This window comes from Onychostoma macrolepis, chromosome 05 (assembly GCF_012432095.1).
Source record: "Onychostoma macrolepis isolate SWU-2019 chromosome 05, ASM1243209v1, whole genome shotgun sequence".
In the NCBI taxonomy this organism is placed as follows: domain Eukaryota; kingdom Metazoa; phylum Chordata; class Actinopteri; order Cypriniformes; family Cyprinidae; genus Onychostoma; species Onychostoma macrolepis.
Window position 1 is genome coordinate 1,170,475 of NC_081159.1, and position 17,026 is coordinate 1,187,500.

Below are 17,026 nucleotides of genomic sequence, written 5' to 3' on the forward strand. Positions count from 1 at the left end.
ACCCCCCACCCCTTCAACCTCTGCAGCAATGCTGGCAGCATTCATATGTCTATTTCATAAACACAACCTCTGGATATGACGCTGAGCACGTGCACTCAACTTCTTTGGTTGACCATGGCGAGGCCTGTTCTGAGTGGAACCTGTCCTGTTAAACCGCTGTATGGTCTTGGCCACCGTGCTGCAGCTCAGTTTCAGGGTCTTGGCAATCTTCTTATAGCCTACGCCATCTTTATGTAGAGCAACAATTCTTTTTTTCAGATCCTCAGAGAGTTCTTTGCCATGAGGTGCCATGTTGAACTTCCAGTGACCAGTATGAGAGAGTGAGAGCGACAACACCAAAGTCAACACACCTGCTCCCCATTCACACCTGAGACCTTGTAACACTAACGAGTCACATGACCCCAGGGAGAGAAAATGGCTAATTGGGTCCAATTTGGACATTTTCATTTAGGGGTGTACTCACTTTTGTGGCCAGCGGTTTAGACATTAATGGCTGTGTGTTGAGTTATTTTGAAGGGACAAAAAATTTACACTGTTATACTCAATACTTTACATTGTAGCAAAGTGTCATTTCTTCAGTGTTGTCACATGAAAAGATATAATAAAATATTTACAAAAATGTGAGGGGTGTACTCACTTCTGTGAGATACTGTATGTACAGGAACAATTTACAATGCATGTGCTGTAATAGTAGTTGCCTTGACAGTGAGCACAGTACATCCCTGGAGAGCATTCATTCACTTAAAAATAAGTATGATGCAAAAGCCTAACCTACACACATTGGGCCTCATTCATGAAAAATTCGTAAATATAGCAGTAAATTCTGAGTAATTTGCTCGTAAAACGGACCTTCCCGAAAACTCTCCTCCGGATTCACAAACGCTTCTTAAACTTCCGATTTGATAGTTAAACATGCGTATGTTAATTAATTCCAATAATTCGGAAATAGGGTGCTCGTGCATGCTCATTCACAATTAGCATAAACCCCGCCTATGAATTACAACTATACAAATTGCGTGTCCAGGAAAGCAGTGGAATATTCTGGCCTAGTTTCTCAGGTTTGGCTCCAGAAAATTGCATAAATGCAAAAGAGACTAATAGGCCATATGCCTAACAATAAATATTCAATTAACGTGTCCATCAAAATGTTTATAGCCAGCTGAAAAATGCCAGGTGCTCTTCTGAAAACAGCCAGCTGGTGGCGCTTGAGAATGCTTTGGTGGCACAGTGTTTTTCCAACTGAGACGCACGCTTTGGTTGCTATGATTAGGAATATCCACGGCAGTAACGTATTACTAGTATCTCATTTTGAAGAATATCACTGAATATAAAAATGCAGTAACCAGCAATATTAACTTCTATATTGCTGTTCAGTTGTTGTACAAGTAGGATGATTGGTCAGTGTAGTATTTGTCCCACCCCTCCTCCATTGATTGGATGGCTGGGTAAAAAGTGACAGTGACAAGTGCTACGTTTACCAGTTTATCAACTCTCAGCTACAAAAAACCCCAAAACAAAACAATTGAACTTGTAAAATATTATAATGGCAGTGTATCAAAATTCAGTGTCATCAGTTTGCCAAAAAGAACAGAGAACGCTTTATGCACCATTTACACCTGGTAGGGAGCAGGTGTACATTTCTTTTGTACCAACTAACATTTTGAAAATACAAACACTTTCATGAACCTGAAAATTAACAGTTTTACGAACGATTTACACAAAAATGTTTTCTGCTCGTGTTTCATGAATGAGGCCCGTTGTTTACACAAATACATATATTCATAAATGAAAATTAACATACCACAGTGCAGCCATTGTGGAGGTTATGCTGGTCTTTGTGAGCATGAGCACAGAAATCCATGCATGCAGTGACTCCTGAAAATGGCCGTCCTTCCTTCAAACCCAACCGACAATCTGAAGCAATCTTCTCATTTAAACACTGAATAACACAGAAAAATTAAATAATTATTTTAAATAAACAAATGATTAATTCAGTTTCTGTAAGACTTCCTGATAGCATAATTCACTGTACACAAACAAAGTTCTGAAACATTAAAATCACAAACTTCTTGAAACCCCACCAAACCTACAAGTCCACAATTACCAGAAAAGCGGTTTGGTTTAATGTTAATGAATTGTATAAACTGTGTACCGTTTAGTGTAGTGTGAAATTTCAAATAAAACAAACCTGGTTACTGAAGGCCTGGGGAGCCAGCGTCTTATACACAGGGGCCACATGGGTGGCCAAGTTTTGGAAGTTATCCCTGAGATTGTCCTCCTGTATGAAAAAAAACATAGCAAATGAGTTTACATGAGCTATTATGAACAGTAAATTGCTATTGTTCACACAGCCAGGGTTTGGCATTGACTTACTAACAGTGACTCAAAATTGTCCTGTTCATATCACAGCTTAAATCAGTGAAACATATACAATTTAATACAATTAAAATACAGCAAAGCTAGGGCGATGTAAAATTACCTTAGTTATTTTTATTAGGCTTGTAAAAATAACCACACATTTTTATGTGAAACTAACCTCTTCGGGGTGCTCTCCATGCAGTCTGAATTTGCGAGGGGTTTTGCTTCGAGCATACTTGCATCCATTGAAGTACATGCTCCAGGAGCAGCCAAAAGAGAAGGAAGCTCCACAGGTTTCTGGGTCCTTCCCTTGGCATGCACAGGTTCGACTGCAAAAGGCATCCACAATAAATTTAATTAAATTACAATAGATGACACCCTCTGAAGCTTTTTTACTATAAATCATGCTTTGTGACGAACAATACATTAGCTACAAGCATTGGGAGGTTTCACAAGTCTTATGAAAGATACAAATAGGGAGCATGTATGATTACATTTGTGTAAACTGTGTAATTAAAAATAATTTATATGATGTAAGACCTTTGCAATATTAGTCAAAAATGTGACTTGCGCAAATTATTATTTCATTATTTCTCTGAAAAATGCAACCTGGTTATAATGCACAATATATTATAAGAAACTGTCTTTAGGTCAACAACTTTTGGCAGTAAACCATCCAATATAACTCCACCTGATGCATGTGACCAATGCATAGATATATCAGACCCACATAATGTCCAACGTTAGTCATCAACATATCACTTGTGTCCAAACATATCAGTTAAAAACATATCAGTTGAGTTGGAAACTCACTCGTCATTGAGTCCACAGCGACGGCTGGTGGGGTTGCCGTATTTGATGAGGGCTTCTGTTATTTCTTTGTAGAGTTTATCTCCGAGAGCACGGGGCACGCCATCCCAGCACAGGATGACAACAACTATAACAGTATTGGCACAGTGGTGCCCAGGCCGTTGCTTCACAACGCATAACAATTTCTCCTTATCACTGCTGCGACGAATCACCTACAGAGAGACAGACAGTCAGTGATGATAAAGGCATATTATAGATGTTGAGTTGTAGGTGTGTTTATAGCAGCAAAGCAGAAATCACAATGTTAAGTAATCATTCAGAGGGACTACTTTGACTGCTGTGGTATTGTAAGTTAAAAACGGTGCACTCTGACTAGCTGTTGCTAGCCTAATCATGCAAGACTTTCTTAAGCCCGATTTGTCATACAATCATTCAGGTAACCCAATGCTTTTAGAAATATTTTATTTTGCACACTTACCCACTTAGCGATAGGACATCCCTGAGAGCTCTTTCCTTCTTTCCCTGTGTAAACCACCCTCTCAATACGAATAGCTTCGCCCTTCTCCCCATACCTGCCATAACAAGGGCACAGACGTTAAGTGACAAACAATTACAGTTTGAAAACAACAGTCTTAATGAAGACACATTTAAGTCACTTCATACTCAGTACAGATTTGGGTGCATGCATGTAGAAATCAAATCAAGGACATAAGCAGTTCGAGTTTGGTAAAGCTTCAGTAATGATGGAATTATGATACTGGGTCATTCTGTGCCAACTCAACTAGAGGTCCCCGGCTCAAATTTTGGATTTTTATCATTTTTATTCAGGTCAAAGAAATCGAAAACTAAAATATTAAATGTCATGAATGTATATTTCTGAGTAATCCACAGATTTTTAGAGGGAGGTCAAAATAGCAATTTTCACCTGAGATTTAGAGCCAAATTACAGGGGGGCAAAAATAACTTTAGAAAGATGGCAGCATCATTATTTTATTTTTACATAGAGATTGGTAGGTATATTAGTAAAATCCCTTGTATTTAACAATTCTTGAAGTATTATATTTAAATTGGGACACTTCAAAAATGGGGAAAAGCACTTCTTGAGTCCATAATTAAATGACAAGTTAGTTATGAAAATGTTAACGATTACATTTGATAACCGTTTTATAGTAACCTTTTATAATAACCTTTAAACACTGTGTATATGATAATTCATGTTCTCAGTCAACAACTGCTTGTCTCCTCAAATAAAATTCTCGTGCTCGAGCATGACAGCAGTAGGTGCTAAATATAAATACTGTTCAGTTAGTCTAGAAAGAGAAGCTTCAAAGATCCACAGGGGTGGGCTATGAGGTCAAAGGCCACAAAAGGGTCAGGCTTAGGCTTAAGGAGGCTATAGTCACTGTCTGACAGACAAACAAAGGGAAGGTTTTCCTCTACCCACCAGCTCCCCCCTTATCTCAGAGGAGATGACTCGGGCTATAGAAATACAGACTCTATGCCCTCAATCAGCTCTCAAATAAAGCAACGAGAGTGGACAAGTGTACCAGAGGTCAGCAAAGGTGGAGATACTCTGTCCAAATGGGTCAACAAAGTGGAAAGGGGGTAAACACCCTGTGGAGCTTTTCATATCCCTCTACATGATCATTAAAGTATTAGTAAATAAAGTTTTAAATAAAGGTAGGGGTATATTTGTAGCAATAGCCAACAATACATTGTATGGGTCAAAATTATCGATTTTTCTTTTATGCCAAAAATCATTAGGTTATTAAGTAAAGATTGTGTTCCACAAAGATATTTTGTCAATTTCCTACCGTAAATATATCAAAATTTAATTTTTGATTAGTAATATGCATTGCTAACAACTTAATTTGGAAAACTTTAAAGGTGATTTTCTCAACATTTTGATTTTTTTGCACCCTCAGAATCCAGATTTTCAAATAGTTGCATCTCAGCCAAATATTGTCCGATCCTAACAAACCATACATTAATGGAAAGCTTATTTATTCAAAATGGGCCCTTTTGTGGTCCAGGGTCACAAATGCACCATGCATGACAGCACTTGTCTATCCGAATAACCAACCTACAGGATACTCATTGCTTAAAGTTTTAATATAAACCCCACCCTTTTCATCACTTCACCTCCTACTTTAATTTCCTCTAAATTCTTTCTCTCTTGCCCTGTTATTCATTGTCTGTCTGTCTCCTTGTCTCTCCCCTGTGTGGATCTGCTGATGCTGATATTTCCTGTTACTCCTGTTGGATTCTGGGTCAGGAATTCCCTCGGGACAAGATCATAGAGAAGGAAGGTGGGAGGAGGGGGTGAAGGGAGAGCAAATGGCAGAAAAGAGAGATGCTTATCCTCAGCTGGTTAAGAATCTGTTGCCAGGATCCAACTGCCAGAGCTTCCAAACAACTCTGGCAGAACAATGACAGGGTCGCTAGGGAACTCTTAAAGCAAATGACGTGGGGGCAGTAGTAGTCCTCTGTGGTTTTTGAAGTTTAAAACCATGTTTCAAACAGTAGAAAATATAATTTTGTCTATAAATGGATTTTCACTTGAGTTTGTCTGATTGTTACTCATACTCATTGTGTATAAGAACATTCTTCTTCCAGTTACTTTTATTGGTAACATGTTACTAAAAAAAAAAGGGACAAGGCAGAAATGCGACTGTTACAGAAAAAAGCAAGCTGACTTTTAAATGCAACCTCCAAAATAGCTTCTCCAGCCAATTATACTGTTCTAATAGTAGATCAAGAAAGAATCCAATAGGCACACACTTTAGTTTTTGTGATTTTCCTGTCTGGCTTAATAAAATCTTGGGTTTCACTTTATATTGATGGTCCATTTAACACATTCAGTTGACTATAAGTAACACTGCACCTATAGCTACTAACTCTCATTAGAGTGTTAGTAGAGTATTAGTAGACTGGTAGGGTTAGAATAAGTTAACATGTACTTGCAAAGTTACTTACACTCTTAAAAATAAAGGTGTTTCACGATGCCATAGAAAGGTTCTTCAGATGTGAAAGGTTATTTATGGAACCATTTAGACAAAAAGGTTCTTCTGTTTCACAAAAGCTTCTTTGTGGTGCAAGAAGGTTCTTCAGATTATAAAAAGGTTAAGAAAGAGATGGTTCTTTGACTGAATGGTTCTTTGTGGAACCAAAAATGGTTCTTCTATGGCATCGCTGTGAAGAACCTTTTAAGCACCTTTATTTTTAAGAGTGTATAGTCGGTAGAATATCTGTTGGGACACCATCACAATAAAGAGTTAGCAGATATTAATCAAGACAGTCTACTAATACTCTAATGAGAGTTTGTTGACATGTAGGTGCAAAGTTACTTAATGTCAACAGAATGGTCAAAAGGGAACATCAAATTCTTTTTGCACCATGCGCTGCTTCCCACAAAATCTCTCTTCAGCACAATTTAATGTACAAATAATTATTTTTTTGCACAATTTCATGTACAGTATTTATGTAAAGTTCTTGTACAGTTTCAGTTTGTGTATGTGTAGTCAACTAGGTATAGTAGTTATAGTATATGTATAGTCAGATGGTTAACTGTCATATAGCTCTATTGTTTTTCCAATACTTGCATTGTTGTATGCTTATCTTATGTTTAACTAGTATGTAGCACCGTGGTCCTGCAAGACACGACATTTCGTTCCACTATATGTCCACACATGTAGCAGAATGACAATAAAGCTCGACTTGACAATAAAATGTTACCAAATCTTGATTTTAAAGTAGGATCCCACACATGGCCCTACAGGCTGTTTGCCTACATCAAGAGCTGTGAAGGTGGTGACATTATGGAATAATATCCGAACCAATAATAATTCAGACATCTGACGGGTGCCTCTCACCTCTCTTCCATCAGTTGTCTGACCGAAGCAATGTCTCGCCCAGATCCCAAATGATTGTAATATGGACCCTCGTCCTTTTCTAGGACTTGATCTATGGGAGACAGAGAGTGAAAGCAGGTTAAAGCATGGACACGCTCTTGTACAATAAAGGCTAATAATCCAAATGATATTAACAGTTTAGACCGCTAATGTGTAATGCCATTAGAACGATAGTATGAGTCAGTCGTGTGTGGGTGAGCAAGAGAGAGAATGGGACAGAGAGCTTGTCTGGGAAAGAGGCAATTTAAGGTCACATTCCACTCAGGGTGTATGAAGGGATAAAGGCGTGACTAAAGTCAGGAAATGATTTGTGGGAACGTCCTACGTAAGTCTTACAAAAAAAGTGTTTGTGAGAAGAAAAACATCTAACGGCTGCTTACTACCTGCTTACTCAGCAGGGTAAAACACCAACAATAGATGTAAGAACAGCTAACAGCATGGGGAAAATTGAGTGATTTACATAGAGAAGCACAAAATATGACAGAAAAAGACAAAATCTTTTCTAAAAATATTCTAACATGGCAGAATACTGAAGGTACTACATTAGGGGCAGGTTTGAGTGTGTTTGCAAGTATCAAATTACACTGGGTGTTCCCTGTGGTGTTGACAGAGTGCTATAAGGATTCACTATGGAAACCTCCCTTCTATTGTCCTTTGCTCTTAGCAACAGTCAAGCTTCAACAAGTGTTCAGGCAAAGTTTACTCTCCTTAAATTCACACTTTCCTCAATTATGCCAAAGAATATTGATATTTGTATCAAATGGTTAATACACATTTCACACACTTAACCAAAACCTCTGAAGTGACACAATAAGAGATACGAGGCCCAAGCTGAGAGGTTGCAGGCCATTTCTTCTCACCCTGTCCTCCCTAATCCCTCCCTTCTTTGATATCTGACCACAGTATATCATATGATATATGAGCAGACTCTCTTCATTGTGAATGCCTCCTTTGCAGAAACTAGCTGTACTCACTGTACCGACAGTCTGAACATAGACAGAAGGCGGTGCACTGCACTGGCCCAAAGAATTACAATGGGCTCCTTTCTTCAAATCTATTGTTCCTCTGCAAGAGGCACAGAGAACAGACTGCAATGCAATGCATGGGCCCCTGATAGAGCGTGCATTCTCAGACATGGCCCAACACTACCCTGAGAAATGTGCTGATGCAGAAATTATATGAAGAAACACTTAAGGCTTCCTGAAGGGAACACTGATGATCAATTTAGTCTACATTGTAATAAAGTGAAACTATATTAAACATAAATTGCTTTGTCACCGGCGATTGCCTAGTGGGCAGTGTGCCGACAAATAACGCCATTGTGTTACGGGTGTCCCGAGTTCGAATCCCACTTTTTTTTGGCAAAATGGCAAAAATAAATCTTAGAAAAAAAATATAAATTGCGTTGAAAAATTCTAGGTGAGTTAGCCAAGTGGGTCTCATGTTCTCATGATGAGTAGAAAGTGAGGGGTGGTGGGGTTGTGTGATGTACTATACTGGCACAAAATTTCAAATGTCGTAATTTTTTGTGCTTTTATATTCCTGTTTGAGAATATGAGTGATCTTGCCCTCCAGTATATTTTGCTGGATCAAATTCTCTCACTTACCTACGCAGTCACAGGTGGGAAACTCAGGTTGGGTATCTTTCCCAGGTGTATCCAGCAGGTTCTTGGTGGGAGTGTCCAAGTAGCGCAATGGTGACTCAAGAAAACCTTTAAGTGAAGGGGAGGTATCCTTGGTGGGAGTATTCAAATCGGCCCTCTCTCTGTCTGCAGACAAACATGCAGTTGTGGAGACCACTGTCACGCCACCAGATGACTCAATCTTTATACGTTTAGCCGGAGGGGAGAAAGGTGTGATGAAGGGGTGCTGTTGCTCCAGAAATGCATCCTGAGCTACAGACAGGGGCTGCCCAAAAGGTTTCACGTCTACCTCACATTCCTCACTTTCCTGTTTGATAGTACAGAGCTCCTCAGATGGCCATGGTGTTTTTTCGTTCAGTCTTTCAGCCACGTCCTTTTGACCTTCATCCATGGGCTCAGAATCATTTGTGGGAAATGGAGGGCAGTTATTTGGCTGCTTTGGGGATGGTGACTCGGGTCTGGCTTGTCCTGAGTTTGGTTGTGACTCGGTCACCGCTGGCTGAGCAGGGCCATTTTCTGGGGTCTCTGCTGCAGAAGCTGAGGAAATGGTGTCCCCAAACTCCTCCTCAAACTGGCGAATAAGCTCTTCGAATTTTGGATCTAGGTTACTGAGGCCAGCCAGAGAAGGAGTCTGCTGTGTTGTAGAGGTTTGAGGTGTGATACTGGTTGTTGGGATGCTATCATTTAACCCAGCTGGGCCTGAGCAAGCTGTCACCTTCTGGGTGGATGGTGCTGGGACTGACACGGGGGTAAAAGAAGAAAGGGCGTTTTCAGAGATAGGTGCACTACTGCTATTCAAAATGGATTCCTGAGATTGAGCTGGAGCTGGGTGGCTCTCAGCCACCTGAGAGGGGGGAAGCCCAGCTTCCATGCCTAGTAGAGATGGAGCAAGCTGAGATGGTGCACATCCTGGGGAAACGAGGGGAGGTTTCGATACTATAATCTGCTTCTGTGGGAGGAAAGATGGTTGGGAAGCTTTCTGTTTATGCTTCTTGATAACAATCTGTTTGGGTTTTGGAAGAGGTGTGCCCAGTGGACCAAAAAGCCCACCCACTGGCTGCTTGAGAAGAGGAGAACTCTGAGCGCTCTTTTTCTTTTTGGGTTCTTTGTGCTCCTGTTTGATGGTTATAGGACCCTCTGGCATAGCCTGTGGCCACCACTTACGAAGGTTCTGACAAGCCATGGGGGCTAACGGATTGAAGGCAGGGGAATTAGAGAAGAGGTTACGTTTATGATGAAGGTGCTGCTGTAGTGCTGCCTGAGTTGAGTGCCTAATGGTGGGGGAAAACTGCTGACCCTGGAACTGCTGCTGGCCATTTACCAACCCCTCCTGGCCCACGACTGCACACCCTGAGCCCAGGTACTCCTTTGCATCCACCTCCTGCTTGATGTGAAGCATCCCAGTAAGGCTGGCCTTTCGACCATCCTGCAAGCTGGGGTGAGGGAGTGGGAACTTGAAGGCTGAGTTGGTATACTTTGCGCCGGTGTCTCCGAGGAGCTGCTTTAGCTCGGACACTGGGTCGCTACCGCCTTGGGATGGGTTTATAAAACGAGGCTGAGAATCAGTGTTCACCATCATCCATGGGTTCCGAGGGGAGCTTTTCTCACAGCTTCCAGCTGTGCCCTGGTTCCACTGCTGGGGTCGGGGATTGAGGGTCGATGGGATGCTTGCAAAAGGGGACTTGGAGGATGGGTATGTGGAAGCATAGTGAGATGGGCTAGACAAAATATTTGGTGCAGGGGCCTCACCCTGAGACTGAGGTCTCTGCTGATCCCATGACAGCTCCTTTTGAGGATAATGTCCCAGAGGGATGGACTGTGGCATAGCAGAGGAGGAAAAAAGAGGACCAGGTGATGAAGAGACCACTTGTGGCATACTCTGCGGGTAGGAGGTTGGCAGATGCTGATGGTGATTTGCAGGTGAAGAGGCGCCTGGAGGAACAACAGTTTGTGGGTCAGTGGCAGACAACTGGGTTAGAGCCTCAATTGCAATTGCTGTTTGCAAGCTAACATTTCTTTCCTTGGCTATGGACAGAACAGTCGGGGAGCAGGGAATAGGTGCTGGTGGGCCAAAGGGTCTAGGAGCAGAGGGCTGGTTAACATGGGGATGTGGATTTGTGTCTTGCACACATGAGGGGTTACCTCCACATTGTTGAGGCTGGGGTTGGGCATGACGATGCTGTGCATGCGGCTGTGGAAGAGCACCTGGAATCTTACAGGAACCTTTATCCTGGGAGTTAGCCACTATTTTGATTTGCTTTTCCAGCCACTCCAGGTAGTCAGGACAGTCTGGGCCATCACAATCACAGTTAGGTGGCTTGTGGCCATGACGGGCCTTGCTCAGTGCTGCCTGAAGTGTGTTTAGATCTTCAGGGGGGTACATCTCACCATCCACACCTTTCTGTCTGGCGTCCTCACCTCCATTAGACATTTCCTGATTAAACCTTTCATACAGCTGAGCTGTAGGCGTCTGACAAAGTTGACGGTTGGTGAAAGGTGGCAGTGAGCCAACAGTAGCAGAAAAGGCCACCAGGGTTCGTGCATCCTCCATATCCACATCATTCACTGGTGTACTGGCATTTTGGCCACTCCAAGCACCCTGTTGAGATTCAGGATTTGACTTCCCAGCATGCTCAGGGACCCAACCTGGTGTCTGGGAAATACATCCAGCTCCCTCGTGGTAGTTGTACTGGTGTTGCTCCCTGGCCACGCTTCTGACTTCTTCATCACAGATATTTTCTTCATTTGCTGCATGTTTGCTTAGCCCATTAGACAGCTCCTGGTTTAACACGCCTTCATCCAGGCGGTCATGGGACCCAATTTCCATCTGGCCTCTTCCTCTGGGGCCATCCACTGAACCCACCACAGAAACAGTCTGTGGAAGAGCAAAAACATAAGTTACTTGACAACGTTTCAGCAAACTAAGGTTCATATACGTTTTGAGTCCATGCATCCGATTCAACACTACCTTTGTAAACCATTTGTAGCTGTAATGCATTTATTACATCATACAAAAATATAGGGCAAACACTAATTTAATATATCAATTGCAGTCTAATTCAAACAAAGATCATAGTATTTTGTTCCGGAATTGCGACATAACCATTGACCTCTTTTAACTAAACAACATACCCTGACCTGTTGGACTGATTCATCTCGGTATTCTCTGTAAGGTTTCTGCCTGATTTGAGAAAAGGCTACATAATACTTTGCTCCATGGAGATCCCTGGGTCTTCTTGTGTTCTTCTCCTGCTCCCTCTCTGTCTTTCCTCTCTGCTCTCAAGAAAACACATTCCGCAAAGATGACATAAAATGACCACTGGTTATTGCAGTGTTGTCTATAGTCAAATTTATAAATGACATTGAGCATAATTTATGCCTAAATTATGTACATACACTAACTCCAGGCATATTCTGACTAAAACAACCTGAGCCTACCTGTACATTTTTCAAGGGCACAATGGAGACAGAACAGGACTGCATTGTGTTCAACTGTCTCATGCAAATACAAACCCATATTTACATTTATAATACAACTGCTAATGCCCAAGTCAACATACTGAGAACCTCTTCCTGGTTCTTGGTTTTCAAATATCCTCTCTGCTGGTCTCTGAACACTCTATTGTGCTTTTTTTCTTTAAAGGGTTAAATGAATGTTGTGGAAACTGTGAACCAGTTCCAGATAAGTGTGAAAGGGCAATATCTACATGGAACAACATCTTCCTGGCACTTTTAGGTCATAATGTGTCTCTGAAGCAGACCATATCATCACAAATTGATGATTTGATCATCATTGACAAAGTGAGTGATGTGTGTAATGCCTTCAGTGCTCGTATATCTGAAGCTCGTATATCCTTTGCTGCACAGATGACAAATACAGAGTGCTTTGTCTATGATGAAGGCATAACTTAAAAAAAGAGGACCTTGTGGTTTTATCATGCCAGCTAAATGAAATGAATCACCCATTTAAAACTAACATGCAAACGTTTATTCTTAAGCAGTAATTCTGTAAAAGCATCAACAGTACTTGAACTTTTTAAATAAAATAAAATTATTTCGACTGCTGAAACAAGACTTGAATGTTCAAGAGTTCACCTAACAGCTCTGTAACTAAATGTCCAAATCTCTCTTATGGCGCTTTTCCACTGCATGGTGCGGCACGGTACGGTTCAGTACGGCTCACTTTTGGGGGGTTTTCCACTGGGTACAGTACCTGGTACTTTTTTTAGTACCACCTCGGCCGAGGTTCCAAGCGAACCGTACCGTTACCAAAACGTGACGTGTAAACACTGCTGATCACTGATTGGCCGGAGAAAATCGTCACTGCCAGGGAGAGCGCCAGCCCCTGAAGCAACAGACCCGCTAGATTTAAATCAGCACAGCCAGCGAGGGGTCGAACACAACTGTTTTGAATGAGCGCACCTTTCTTTTAACAACCAAAAAATGGCTGTTTCATTGTCTGTTGAGGAAGTACAGACTGTCTTCTCGTTGATAGCCGAGGAGCGGATCCAGCGAGAGCGTGATGGAGTGACGCAAAATTAAAAAGTTTTTCAGGATTCACGACAGTAGAGGCAGCGCAACTATAAGGATACGTGAATAATCCTGCCTACTCTAAAGCGGTACTAAACTGCAGTGGAAACGCAAACCAAGCCGAACCGAGCCGTGCCGTGCCGTTCTGAACCGTGCCAAGCCGAGTCGTACCACGCAGTGGAAAAGCCCCATTATTGTGCCTTCATTGTGACAGTTCTTTTGATAGGTTATACTAATGGGCAAGTTGTTCAGACACCTCTGTGATGGTGTCTGGTCAGACCCCCATGGGGCTGTGTGCCAGCCACTGAGCAGACTGTGTTTGTATGTGTGTGTTTCAAAAACATGTGTCAGACGTGGAGCGTGAGTTAGTACCCCACTTACCAACACTGGTCACACTCCAACTCTTCAAAATAGCTGAACCACACAATTGTTACAACAGGCTCTTTTTCCTCTTTTCAGTGATGCAATGAAAACCCACGTGCACACCGTCACGCAGAAAACTTACACAATACAGTCTTAGTGCCACCACATGAATGCACTTACAAGCAAAAAAGGACTAGATAGTTTGTATTTCAAACATCAGAGAGTTTATTCATCACATGCGCCGTGCAAGATGTGTATCTGATTCTTTGGATCAGTGACACACATATATATGCCTCACACCTGCAAACACACACCTGTCTGACAGCAGAAAGCACGTGCTTAGGCAATTATCTGAGGCGTGCCAGGACTTTCAGTGCTGCCAAAAATCTCTCTCTCACTTCTTAGTCACAGTTACAACTACTACCAAAACATTAACACGCCCAACCAGAAGAGACTGTAAAACCGGTTTTGCTCAGAAGTATGAGGTGCCCTTTAAACTTAGACCGTACGCTGCTTCCACAGTGTTACATGTAATTAACCACTGTCTCAAAGGCTGACCGCACAAAGCAAAAAAATAAAAAGAAATAAAAAGAAAAACACGAGAGACTGCAGATGAGGTTTAAAGCATAGTAGTAGACAGCTGAACATGGCAAGACGCACAACACCCCCCGTGCTCCAGTGTCTATCACGATCAAAATACAAAGCTCAAGCATACAGAGAGAGAACCGAACAGATCGGCGTCTACTCACAGTGGTCTAGCTGTCCCAATAACGCTGCTGGAGAGACAAAGGTGGGAAACGTGGACAAGAAAGTGCATGGAATACGGCTTTCGCGACAGTGCCAAATAAAAAAAAAAAAAAAAAAAAAGAAGCCAGCCGGTGGAAATCCACTACGGGTTTCTTTCTTTTCTCTTTCAGTCTTTCTTTCTTTCTTTCTCTCCCTCTCTTCTCAGTCAGCCAGGCAGTGCGGCACACGGACGCGCACACACTCACGCACACACTCTGTCATACACACCTCCCCCCAAGCACACACACTCGCTCTGATTCTCTTCCTATCACCACTATCGTTTCTCTCTTTCTCCCTCTCTCATTATGTCTCTCTGCTCCTCCCTTCCCTTTTTCTATATTCTCCTTTTTCTTTCTGCTTTTTGCATTTGCCGTCTGCTTTGCCCCCACCGCTCTCTCGCTCTCTATCGTTCGTTCGCTCACTCCCTCCCCCTTCACTCGTTTTCTCCCTCCCTTCATTTTCCTCCTCCCCCCCTCTCTTTTCTGTGTGTGCAGAGTGAGAGAGGCCATTATCTGAGCCACACTGGGCACGTACGATGGAATGGTGGAGCGTGCAAGAAATACAGCCGCTGCAAAGCGTAAAGAGAGAGAGAGCTCAAGTGGCAGACTGGCTGGCAACTGCGCTAAATAAAGGACCGGCTGAACAGATCTATGGCTTACGTGCATGCAAAACGAAAATGAGCAGTTATTTGTTATCGTAGAGATGTTTTGGTGTCGTTTTTTGTTGTTTGATCTGGGCTGTGAATTCTGAGAGGCTCCATAAGATGGAGGCTGCAGCAGTTAAATGCAGACGTCTACTCAAACACTAAATGGCAGCTGCTGTGTGATGACTAAGAATGGCACAAAAAAAAAATAATAACAAGAAAGGGAAATCGATATATTTACGCCTGCCATTATTGTGCTTTCCTCGACGCTTCAGTTTGTTCGAAACGTTTATTACTGCGCGCATTAACGTTGATTTCGAACAGATGATGGCTGGCAGGAGATGCTCACAGAACAAACATACACAAGTGCTGCTGTCAAACCAAACTCGGGAGGGGAAAAGAATGTGTAAAAATGGCAACATATACGAAGCATATACATGGTTGCGCTTATAGAGACCGCAGATATAAGAGTCAAGCAGCAGCAAAAGAGTCTCGAAGCCAAGAAACACAGGATGTGAGGAGGAAAGCACAGCGACTGTCAGAAGCAACCACAAGGTACAGCGAGGTTACCGGGGACCACAGAGACATAGGAAGCATGAAGTTTTGAGGGAAAAGACAACGATTTTTTTTTAATTTTGCTGCTGGTTATTTAGTTTGACTCGTCGATGGTGTTTGTTCTGTTTGGAAGCGAGGAAGGGCGACGAGGTGCTTTTGAAGAGGTGATGTTCGCGTGAGGGAGTCCAGGGTAGAATATAGAAAGCACGATGGTAAGTGAGTGTTCGGTGTGAAGGACGAATTTGCTATCAGTCTCGCAGTTCTTCGTCCCTTTTCTGAGCCACTCTTGCGCTTTCTTTCCTGCCTAAACACTTTGCTTCATGCCAACCCATCTCTGCGAACTCTGAAGCTTCTCAGCTGGGTCTCTCACACTCTGCATCTTTTCTATCTCTCCCTTTCCTCCATGAGCTGATTTTGGTACTTGTTCTGTTCAGTAGGAGATAAAAACACGGCAATCGTCTTTGACAGTCGCCTCGGTAGAATCGCTTTCGCATTATGAAGATGCGAACACAGACTACGCGCAATTTGGATTAACCCGCATAACCTCTTGCCACGTTCGCGACTCTCTCGTCTTGTCGTCTTTCCTTCTGATCAGTGTCTTTCTCTCCCGCTCGCTCTCTCTGTTGAGTCCTGCCAGTTGGATCGCCACAGTCAACACAGTGAGGGCAAGGCAACTCCACGGACAAACACAAGCCCGAGCGGAGAGGTAAAGTGCACTGTCACCAGCGGAGGAGAAGCGAGTGAATGAGAGAGAGGGAGAACGGAAAGCGGGAACCGTTATTACGCCGCCGTTGCGTCATTCAACGGTGATAGAGGGCTGGGCAGATGTGTCATAACACATAATGTAGATGTGCCTCCCCTTACACACATACACTCGCCGTCTAAGCGTGCTCCCTCGCTCCTCTCAGCGTGACGCAGCAGTTCTTGTGCCCTGTAGTTACCTCACCCTTCCTGTTGCATGTTACGGCGCATCAGTACTGAGAGGAGCGAAACTAGAGCGCTAACATTATATGCAGCAATGCGGAGCTGACATAACACGATTACATAGCAACATTACAACAACCAGCACTCTTTCATTACGGCTCTAGGTGTCTTTATACTTTGCAAACAATTTATGCCACGACTGGCGAACAATGTACATGCTCTGAGACACATAAATCAGGTGACCAGACACAAATTTTTAAGCACACACACATTTAAAGGGATAGTTCACCCAAAAGATAGTTCAACCTCGTGCCGACTTTTTCTCTTCTGTGAAACAGCATTGTACTCTCTTTGAATGAAAAAAGCTTAAATATGAAAATTCATACAGTTTTGGAACAACATGAGTAAATAATGACATCATTTTCAGTTTTGGTTGAACTATCCCTTTCTTGTCACTTACGTGATACTAGCTAATATTGAAAGACAAAAACGATACATACCTC

At 42.5% G+C, this 17,026-nt stretch overlaps 1 protein-coding gene across 5 annotated transcripts in view; it reads right to left on the reverse strand.

Moving 5' to 3' along the window:
* tet3 (tet methylcytosine dioxygenase 3) overlaps nt 1–17,026 on the reverse strand; it is a 52,514-nt gene that overhangs the window by 8,627 nt on the left and 26,861 nt on the right. For 3 of the 5 annotated variants that reach the window (XM_058774915.1, XM_058774917.1, XM_058774916.1), the window contains 7 exons: nt 8,687–11,597; nt 7,041–7,131; nt 3,647–3,740; nt 3,172–3,380; nt 2,537–2,687; nt 2,189–2,278; nt 1,802–1,939 (listed from right to left, as the gene is read on the reverse strand). In XM_058774915.1, the coding sequence (XP_058630898.1) occupies nt 1,802–1,939; nt 2,189–2,278; nt 2,537–2,687; nt 3,172–3,380; nt 3,647–3,740; nt 7,041–7,131; nt 8,687–11,597 (3,684 nt within the window). Of the gene's footprint in view, nt 1–1,801; nt 1,940–2,188; nt 2,279–2,536; nt 2,688–3,171; nt 3,381–3,646; nt 3,741–7,040; nt 7,132–8,686; nt 11,598–11,854; nt 11,996–14,364; nt 14,781–17,026 lie in introns of those variants that run through there. The other 2 variants (XM_058774913.1, XM_058774918.1) reach the window with 2 other exon arrangements.